The sequence below is a fragment of the Talpa occidentalis genome, unplaced genomic scaffold (genome assembly GCF_014898055.3).
Source record: "Talpa occidentalis isolate TD23 unplaced genomic scaffold, MPIMG_talOcc4v2.1 talOcc4.4, whole genome shotgun sequence".
NCBI classification, from domain to species: Eukaryota; Metazoa; Chordata; class Mammalia; order Eulipotyphla; family Talpidae; genus Talpa; species Talpa occidentalis.
This window is the reverse complement of record NW_023604295.1, coordinates 80,173,720-80,184,545: the sequence shown is the minus strand read 5'-3', so window position 1 is coordinate 80,184,545 and position 10,826 is coordinate 80,173,720. Positions and strand designations below refer to the sequence as shown.

At 34.3% G+C, this 10,826-nt stretch overlaps 1 protein-coding gene across 1 annotated transcript in view; it reads right to left on the bottom strand.

Annotated features, from left to right (window-relative positions):
* Positions 1-481: 481 nt before the first annotated feature.
* The window catches only part of WDR49 (WD repeat domain 49), a 180,291-nt gene continuing 169,946 nt past the window's right edge, over positions 482-10,826 (bottom strand). Inside the window, exons 19-20 of the mRNA XM_054701116.1 lie at positions 4,967-5,083; positions 482-561 (exon numbers count right to left, since the gene is read on the bottom strand). Of these exons, the coding sequence (XP_054557091.1) occupies positions 482-561; positions 4,967-5,083 (197 nt within the window). The remainder of the gene's footprint in view (positions 562-4,966; positions 5,084-10,826) is intronic.

Below are 10,826 nucleotides of genomic sequence, written 5' to 3'. Positions count from 1 at the left end.
ATGGGGAATATAAAAATAAAATTTATTATTTAAAAAAAAAAGTGAACCCTAGAAATCTGACTGTAAAACAGACTTCTGGAGAGGAAGTGGGTGGTGAAGGGTATATAAAGGAGTTGGCACAATGGATAATGAATGATGGAGGACTATGGTTGCCTTGGTTGTGGGTGTGATGTGATAACCTGAATAGGTGTGATCCATTAATTTTGAATCATATACACTGTTTTAAACTGATATCTTCAAAATATATACAAAAAACATTTTAAAGAATCACATGTAAATTAATAAATATGATATACCATATCAAGAAAACAAAAAATCATTTAATTATCTGCATAGATGCAAAAAAATGCATTTAACAAAATTCAACATTTTTTACGATAAAAACCCTCAACAAAATGGGTATAGAAAGAAGATACCACAATATAATAAAGGCAATATATAACAAGTCTACAAGCCAACATCATACTCAATGGTGAAAAACTTAAAGTTTTTCCTCTAAGACCAGAAATGAAACGATGATGTCCACATCACCACTCATATTCAATATAAGTGTTGGAACTCCTAGCAAGCACAATTAAGCAAGAAAATCATATGAATTGAAAAGAAAGAAGTAAACCTATCATGATTTGCAGATGAATTGATATCATACACAGCAAATCCCAACTACCAAAGAAAAGGTAAATGAATAATAGGGGGAGGCTTGGAAGGTAGCTTCAGAGGAGGTTCCCTGATTTACTCCCAGAAGAATAATACAAAGTAGTCTAGAACAGGACTGGACCAGGGATTCCATGATTCAAGTGAAAGTAGAGCACTTTCAGGACATCAGAGACCAAGACTAAACTGTTTATAAAAGCTAAGTTGTGGAAACAACCTAAGTACTCAAAGAAAGATGAGTGGATTAGAAAGATTTGATGTATTAACACAGAATGAAATATTCTAACACTCTAAAAAATATAAACTTGCTGATTATAACAATATTGAGATAAATGGAGGGGATTGTGTTAAGCAAAATAAATCAAAAGAAAAAAGACAAATATAGGGTGCTATTACTTGTATGTGGAATACAGAAACAAAACAAAAGATTAGATAATGCCAAACCAAAAATAAACCCTAGAAATCTAACTATAGAACTGAGGCTATCAGAATGGGTGGAGGAAAGGAAAAGCAAAGTGGGGAGGGATAACAATGGATTCTGAGGGAGGACTATGGAGGTTTTAGTTGGGTCTGGTGCGATCACAACACCTGAAGGGGTTGATCCTAAACTTCTAAATTGTATACAATATTGTAAACCAATGTTACCTCAATTTGAAAAAAAAAAAAAAGTAAATGACATAAAGTCAAGTGGTTACTACAAAATTAATATAGAGTATATAGGTTATTTATTTATAGTCACAAATTATGAGCTAACAGAAATAGAAATCAGGAAAGCAATCCAAATACATTCTTATTCAAAAAAATTAAGTACTTTAGAAAAACTAAATCAAAGAACTGAAAGATCTGGATGCCAAACACTGTAAGACAGTATTGAAGGAAATAGAAGACACAAAGAGATGGAAATATATTCTATGCTCATGGATTACAATATTTAACATGGCTAGAATGACTTTGTCATCTAAACCAATACACACATTCAATATAATTTCATTAAATTCCCATTAGCAGTTTTCTTTCTTAAAGATTTATTTATACAAGGTCTGGGTATAGTCAGAAGCGCGGGAGGGTGAGAGAATTCACCAGAGCCAGAGGAGAGAGCAGAGCAGGCAGATTGACGAGGTACACTGCTGAGGGGGGCAGCGGGCAGCAGGAGAGATCTGCACACCATGTGGGACCCTCGCCTGGTGGCAAGGGATCAAACCGGCGCTGCAGAGGCTGCGGGCAGCCTCGCAACCCAGCTCTCAGCTGCTGCGCCACCGGGGAGGCCCCACCCAAGAGCATTTTTCATGGAGATAGAACCACAATATCATGAAATTGATTTTGAACAACAAAAGACCTCAAATAGCTATAACACCCCTAAGAAAAATGAAGTGGAGCTATCATGTTTCTCAACTTCAAGCTACACTGCAAAACAATAATAATTACAACAGCTTGGAATTTTAAAAATAAAACATATCAACAGACTCAGGAGACCAGAAATAAAACTACAAACATTTTGACAACTAATTTACAAGAAAGGAGTCAAGACTTTACCATGGAACAAGGAAAGATTCTTCATTTAATGGTGTTGGGACACTGGACAGTCACATACCAATAAATGAAGCTAGACAACTATCTAACACCATACACAAAAATTAATTCAAAATGCATTAAAGACTTGAACCCATAATAAGACCTGAAACCATTTATTGTAAGACCTGAAACCATAATATACTATAGAGAAAGCATAAATTTTATGTACCTTGACATACACTATGGATAAGTGTGGCTTCAATGCCAATAGCAAGGGAAACGAAAGTAAAAATAAACAAACGGGACTACAGTAAACTACAAAGATTCTGCACAGTAAAGAAATTTGCATCAAAATAAAGACATCGTATTGAATGGAAGAAAACATTTACTCATCATATGTCCAACAGGTAGTTAATTTCCAAAATATATAAAGAAATCAAAAAACTCAGCAATAAAAAACAATTAACCCAATTAAAAATAGTGTTCAAAGTATCTGAATAGACACTTCTCCAGAGTGTGCTCTATGTAGCCATAAAGCACATGATAAAATTTGTCATCTCTTATTGTTAAGGAAATGCAAATCAAAGCAACAATGAGCTATGACGTCACACCAGTGAAAATGACATTATTCAAAAAGACAAGAAATAACAAGTGTTTGAAGGGATCCCTTATACACAGTGGGTGGAAATGTAAATTGTTGTTGTCATTTTGGAAAGCAGTGTGGACACTCCTCCAATTGAAAGTAGAAATTCCATACTATCCAGTTATCCCTCTTCTGAACATGTACCCAAAAAATACAAAAACACCAATTGGAAGTATATACGCCTCTCCATATTTATTTCAGCACTGTTTACAACAGCAAAGAATTGGGAGCAGCCTAAGTTCCCATCAATTGATGAATGGATAAAGAAGATGTGAGAGAATATATATATATATATATATATATATATATTTATATTCAGTTATCTATTAAAAAGGTATAAAATTCTGCCATTTACAATAATGTGCATGAACCTAGAGGAAATTATGCTTAGTGAAATAAGCTAGCTAGAGGAAGACACTCTATTATTTCCCTAATATGTAGTACTTAGAGAAAACAAACAAATAAATGAACTAAATAAAACAAAATAAACTGTTATACTATAAGACAAATTAGTAGTTACCAGAGAGAAGGAGGAAGAAGTTGAATAAATAGGGGAGAAGGACACAGTGGTATGGTAAAGGGAAGATTTGAACCTTTAGTGGTGAACTTAATGTAGTCAGTGGCACACGCATGAAAGTTATGTAATGTTATAATGTGATCACTTCAATTAAAAACCAAAGATAGATAGAGCCTCCCCTGGTGGCGCAGCAGTTGAGCGCTGGGCTGCAAAGCTGCCCACAGCCTCTGCAGTGCCAGTTCAATCCCCGGACAAGGGCGAGAGTCCCACATGGCGCGCAGACCTCTCCTGCCGCGCCCGCTGCTCCCCTCAGCAGTGTACTTTATCAGTCTGCCTGTTCTGTTCCCCACTCTGGCTCTGGTGAATTCTCTCACCCTCCCACGCTTCTGACTGTACCCAGTGCTTGTATAAAAAAAATAAAAAAATAAAAAAATAAAAAGTAAAGATAAATTGAGAAAAATAGATGAAAGAAAAGAAAATATATGATTCAAAATCTTAAAAAGTAAATAGATAAAATACAAATATTTAATAAACAGGATATATGAATGTATTTATTAATTCTTCTGACAGGAAACACAGTATATAAAACAGACAAAATAAAGGAAATTAAAAATGACCACAAATATAAGGTATTGATTTTTCAGAACCAAACATTTCATAATTGTTCTTATAATTAGAGTTACTTCTTTGGATAGTGCAATGACTTTGATTTTTTTTTTTTTTTTGAGGCTATTACCTCTTTGGTTTCATTATGTGACTCAATTTTAAAGCATAGTATAACAAAGAGTAGAAGTGGAACATATGCAGTAATTTCTCACACAATACACAGAAGAATGGACATAAGTCAAGAATTAACAGAAATAGCTGTTATTGGCAAGTTGTAATTTCATTATCAGAATTATATTTTTAAATTAGAAAGTGTAAATAGGGAGAATGATTTTCTTTGTCAATTAATAGATAAATACTGTGCCAATATATTTCCTATTTAATTTCAGTACAGGTTTTAAAATGAATATTGACCAAGAATGTTTATTGATAGAAACAACTAAACATAAGTGTAACTGAAACAATTTGTTCTGGAATTATATTTTTATATAAAATACTTGACAAAAGATATACTGATTGATATTTCCCCCATTTTCCCCAATCTTTCTTTTATTAAGAAACAAAGAAAGTGAGGGCCTCCCCTGGTGTCGCAGCGGTTGAGCGCTGTGCTGTGAAGCTGCCCGCAGCCTCTGCAGTACCGGTTCAATACCCAGCTGCCTGGCGAGGGTCCCACATGCTGCGACAGACCTCTCCTGCCGCCCGCTGCTCCCCTCAGCAGTGTACTTCGGTCCTTCTGCCTGCTCTGCTCCCTGCTCTGGCTCTGGTGAATTCTCTCACCCTCCCGCGCTTCTGACTGTACCCAGTGCTTGTATAAATAAATAAATAATTCTTAAAAAAAAGAAAACAAGAAAAAGAAACAAAGATAGTGAAAGGTGGTAAATAAAAGCAACATTTAAAAATTATCTGAAAACAAACTTGCTGATGTTCAAAAATAACATAAAAGGGGCAAAATTATTGATTCCATCTCTGTATTTTGTAAGAATATTTTATATGACAAGGAAATATTTATTTTCTTCTTATTTAAAATTGCTTCTTATTTTTTTTAATCTTCATTTCACCACTCATCTCTTGACATAATTGCTTGGCTCTATGTTCACGATTCAGAATTTCTTTGGGGAACAGGTTTCTCTCATCAAATACAGCTTTCAGTGCTACAAAAGGATTAAGAAAATGACATGTAAATTAGACATAGCAAGAGACCAAACTGAATGAAATAGGAGTAAATTCTCCAGTTTCACTTTATCTGAACTTTGGTATGCTTTTAAGAACAAGAGTCTGTTTAGGGAACTTGAAGCATCTGTAGTTCCATTTACTTCAACTTAAATTTAAAGGTCAAATATTAAGTTTGTTTAATTGAAGTATTTATCTTGTGACAGAAACCTATCATTTAATAGTAAAAGACTAAGGAAACTTGTGTTTTTCATTTTTGTTTTTTAATCTCTTAAGAACAATAAAGGACTCATAAAAAAACTAAGAACAATTATTCTGTATTGATATAAAACAATTAAAATGATCATGCCGGCTTGATTGCCTGCATGACTAAATAAGTACATCTGCAATCACATCCTTACATTTTGATCTGCAGGGATCTGTGATTTCAGAAAAAGAAAGCCAATTACCCCCATGAATGGTTATAGTGTACATCAGTGAGACTAGGAAGAAACTGTGCCATGTATTCAGGAACATAATTTTGGTCTTTTGTGTAATTCTTATTTCAGAAAATGTTTATTGACTATACATGATGCATAATGTTTGTGCTCAGGCATAAATGAGGCACAAAAGTGACTAAGTCATGGACTTTCTTCCAAGTGGTAGATAGTGGAAGCTCTACCCAAATGACAAAAATATTATATGCAATAGATTGCAAGACTAAGGTAATATGCTTATGTAAGATATAGTTAAATATATAAAGAGAGGAAAAGCTTTAAAAATTAGATACTATTGAGGTCAATCTTGAAGTCCAGAGAGGAATTAATTGATAATATGGACCACGGAAGCTGCAAAGGAGGAAAGGAAAAGTCAACTAAAAGAAATAGGTGAATGAAAGTATTGAGAAGAAAAAGTCACTATTAAGGTAACTGAATAATTCAGTAAAATTTAACAAAAGTGTAAAATATATGGAGCATGAAATAGAATGAGGTTTGACCTGAACTGAGTAGCACTTTACATGCCAATTCAAGGACTCTGAAATAATAAAAGAAAACTATGTGAAGATTTAAAATTTCCCAATATAGTGACATCTCTGCAGTGACATCTGTAGAACTGAAGCATCCAGAGGGTGAAATGTGGAGAAGGGGGAGAAGAAAGAGAAAAGGAGCACAATGGACTTTGGTGGTGGACTACGGGTGATTTGGTGGTGGGTGATCTATGTGGAATTGCTGATGCAGATATTTTAAACTTCCAAAATACCCTGAAAATTGCAAGCCAATGTTATCTCAATTAAAACAATTAATTTTAAAAAAGAAAAGAAAAAATTTATAAGTTGGCATAGTAAATACACAAATATTTTTTAAGCAAAACTAAAAATAGAAAAAATAAACTTTAAAAAGAGCAGCAAACCTAATTAATACTAGCATCACCACTAGAAAAATATTGTCATTTAGTCAGACAACTGTTTTTACTAGGCATTTCACCCTAAATTAAATTTAACATTCAAAAAAGAAGTTGCCTCTATAAAGATGATAACAGAGCAGAAGTAAAAGAACTCAGGGAAGAGATGAAACACAAGAGGAGGGGCTGGAATTGAGCTGGCAGAACTCAAGAAATAAATGGGGAAAAGACTCACACTATGTACCACACTACACTATGTGCTAACAATGGGAAATGTGGTGTATATAAATAAGAAAAATAAATAAGAGGAAAATTATATATCTATATACAATTATATTATAAATAGATACATAATTAAGTAGATCCAACATAGACATAAATAGGGTGAGTCCTTCAGAAAGGAAACAAAGTAGGCCACATATTGAAAATTATCATTTAATAAAACTTTCTGCAAATAAGAGCTAACTTGACATACATAGAAGGCCATTGCTTATGAGAAATAATAGCCTTGGACTACTCAAAACCAAGGTATATACTAGTAAAGTGATTAAACTTTAGATAAAAATAGAATGTTTTTTTATGTTTTGTAATACTCCATAAGGTATCATCACCAGAGTGCACCCACCACCCACTCACCCATATTTCACCACCATAGACATGTCACCTTTCCCCAGTAAGAATGGCACATATCAAAAAAACTAGCAGCAACAAATTTTGGCAAAGATGTGGTGAAAAAGGGACACTGCTGGTGGGAGTGCAAACTGGTCCAACCACTATGGAAAGCTGTCTGGAGGTCCCTCAGTCTACTAAAAATGGAGCTACCCTATGACCCAGCAATTCCACTCCTAGGGATCTACCCAAAGGGCACAAAAACATTGATTCAAAAGAACACCTGTACCCCTATGTTTACTGCAGCACTATTTATAACAGGTAAAACCTGGAAACAACCCAAATGCCCAAAAATAGATGACTGGATCAAGAAGATGCAGTATATATACACCATGGAATATTACTCAGTAATCAAAATAGATAAACTCATTCCATTCACAACAACATGGATGGAGCTAGAAGTAATTATGCTCAGTAAAATAAGTCAGAAGGAAAAAGAAAGATACTATATGGCTTCACTTATAGCAGGAATATAGGGGAACCAATTAAGACATCAGTGTAAAAAAATAATAATAATGTGAAACACAACAAAACAAAACCAGACAATTATAAATCAGAGACATCCTGCAGGGGAGGAAGAGGAAGTATCAGTGGGAGGGAGGGAGGAACACAAGGGACTGTGGTGATGGTGCACGGGTGCATTGGTGAAGGAAATTCTATGGGGACTACACCTGAGGTGGGGGGGGAGGAGCAAATATTGTTTAAAAATGAACAATGATGTAAATAATTAAAAAAAAATCTGAATCCAATGCTAAAAAAATTTAAATAAATTTTAAAAATTTTAAAAATAATCAAGGCAAGAATATATTAGGGGGCGTCCCTGGTGACACAATGGGTTAAGCACCGCACTATGAAGCAATTTGCAGCCTCTGCAGCAGGAGTTCCATCCCCTGCCAGCCAGGGAGCAACCCACATGGCGCAACAGACCTCCCCTGTCTCGCCCACTGCTCCCTCAGCAGTGTATTTCAGTCAGTCTGCCTGTTCTGTTCCCCACTCTCTCTCTGGTGAGTCCTCTCATCTCCCGTTTCTCTGGCCTGTACCCCAGCTCCCAGCTCTTGTGTGCATGAATAAATCTTTGAAAAAAAAAAGAATATATTAGGAGTGGGTATTATAAACACTCCAGCTGTTTATGCATGTTTATGCAGGAAATTCAGGGACTATTATTTCCAAGAGGTCTTCTTAAGGAAATTACTGCAAGTTTAACTAAGAAATGACTCAGGAAAATTTGGAAAAAGATTTGGTTGTAAGCACTGAATATATTTAAATGTGGAAGTGAGATTAAAACAATATGTTTAGGATGGCAAAATAAAAGTCAATGCCATATGCTTGGCAATGTAGACATAATGCAATTAACAAAAATTGGTAAGTTAAGGGAAAAAGTAGTCATGATGAAAATACAAAGGACATAAACATGAGAAGTCGAGGAATAGCAGAATAAACAAAATTGACAAAATAAAAATAATCGCAGAGAAAGATCATATTTTTAATAACATTTTGTGGTGGAAGAGGAGAGAAGGCGGAATCATGCTCACTTTATTATTTCTCATCATGGATTTAATAGTGATTTTTCTGGAGGAATAAAGAGCTAAAAGAATTACATGAACGAATTAGATTAGAATGGTACCATTATAACACTATATTACAGATCCAGTGAAAATTTTAAAATATATATAACCTATAAATTGTACAAAAAAATGTAAAAAAATACAAAACAGAAAGTCTAACATATCAGTAAATTTAAAAGTACTCTTTCATGTTTTAAGAAAAGGATTTTTCAATTAGATAAATAGAAAAACTGAACACATATCTAAAAGTTATTCCAAAATTTTAAAATATAAGTTTTGAAAAAGTATACCAGGCCATTGAAAACCAAAAAGGAAACCTAAAATGATATAAACATGTACATAAACCCACAAAAGAGACACAGAAATTTGTAATAATGGTTGGTGGAAATGATTGTGGGAATGGGACAGTTCAGCATCATGAAGGAGGGGAGACTTCTTAACTTTATATACATTTTACATTTTCTAGTGTTTGAACTGTGAATATATGCCATTTTTAAGACAGACAAAATTGACTAAATCTGGAACTACCTCATATGCAAAGCTACAAACACTTTCCATTTGCTGATACTAGCAATAGAATAGAATAGAACCAGGATTTTTTTACATTAGCAGTTGATCCTGTCTCATATGGATGCAGATTAGCACTTCAGAATCAAACAGCATCATGGACATCTTAGAGCTTTACTGAGATCTACTGTGTAAGCTAGGTAGTTAACTTCTGAAATAAACTCTTGCTATTTTACTGATATTTGCTTGACAATAAGATGAAGAATTTTCATCATTATTGACTGGGTTTCGTTAATGACTGGTATTTGCTTCTCGATCAGATGAAGAAGTTGCATCATTATTGACTGGGTGTCAGGGCAATTACACCAATAAAACTAATAGACCCTTGCAAAATCTTGAGAGAGAAAATCTTACTGGGATAATTAATTTTTTGAGTTAAGGCATCCAATGATAAAAATTTCATCTGCAGGGCTAGATACCTATTTCCTGGCCTCCAAGCTTATAATTTTGAGACTTCTTTAAAAAAAAAAAAACATAATATTACAAATGCAAAATTATCAAAAGTGGCCATATATTGAGAATGAGAAAATAATTCTCAGCAAATTACTGGAGCTTTGCAAGTTGGTTCTCGTTTCGGAGATCTCTTTTAGGAAAGGCCGTGAAATGCTTACACAGAAATGAGTCATGCTTTCAACCTGGATTCCACACTTCACCTGGAACATTCTAAAACTCCTAATGACCCACAAAAGTCTTTGAAGATGAGATCTATAAAGTTAACCTTCATTGGCAATCTATTTATGTGACCAAAAAAAAAGTCCATTAACACTTTGTAAATGGATTATGGCAATCAGTTCCTCTCATTATTCAAAGTAACAACATCTGCTAGGTTTAATGACATAATGTTTCCATATGATGATGTGAATCTGTGATGAATTATGGTATGTGTAGGACACTATTAACCATTTATCAAATGTATTTAAAACTATAAAAAAAAAAAAAGTCTTTAACCTTGCTGTGACAATTTGTTTCCCTGCTGTATTAACTTGGGGGAGTTAAAGACCCCAGTTACACAAACACTAGTCTAGGTGTTGCTCTGAAGGAATTTTGCAGATGTAATTAAAGTCCCTAATGATGGACTTTAAGTAAGGGAGATTATCCTGGATAATCTGGGTGAGTAAAATTTAATGAGAAAGCCTTAAAAGCAGACCAGAGATTTCCCTGAGAGGGAAGAAATTCTACCACTGGACAACAGTTTCTCCCTGTGCCATCCAACTCATGATTTTCTCATATGGACTCAGGCCTCCTCATTTGGAACTTGGTTTCCCTGCCCCCACCATCCCATAAACCAATTCCTGGTTATAAATTTCAAGATGTTGCAATATGTGATACTGCTGGTTCTGCTTCCCTGAATCTTAACTAATACACTTGCTGTGAAGTACATTGTTTACCAGAGGACAAATGTGAAGGGTAAAGTGTTCTTGTTGAGACAAACACTGGTTTGTCAACATTCCTGTAGTTTGTGACTAGAATCTGTTGGATAAACCTTGTAAAACAAAAAATTTTTAATGATAATCTACCATTTCATATCCAAACATTCTTTTAG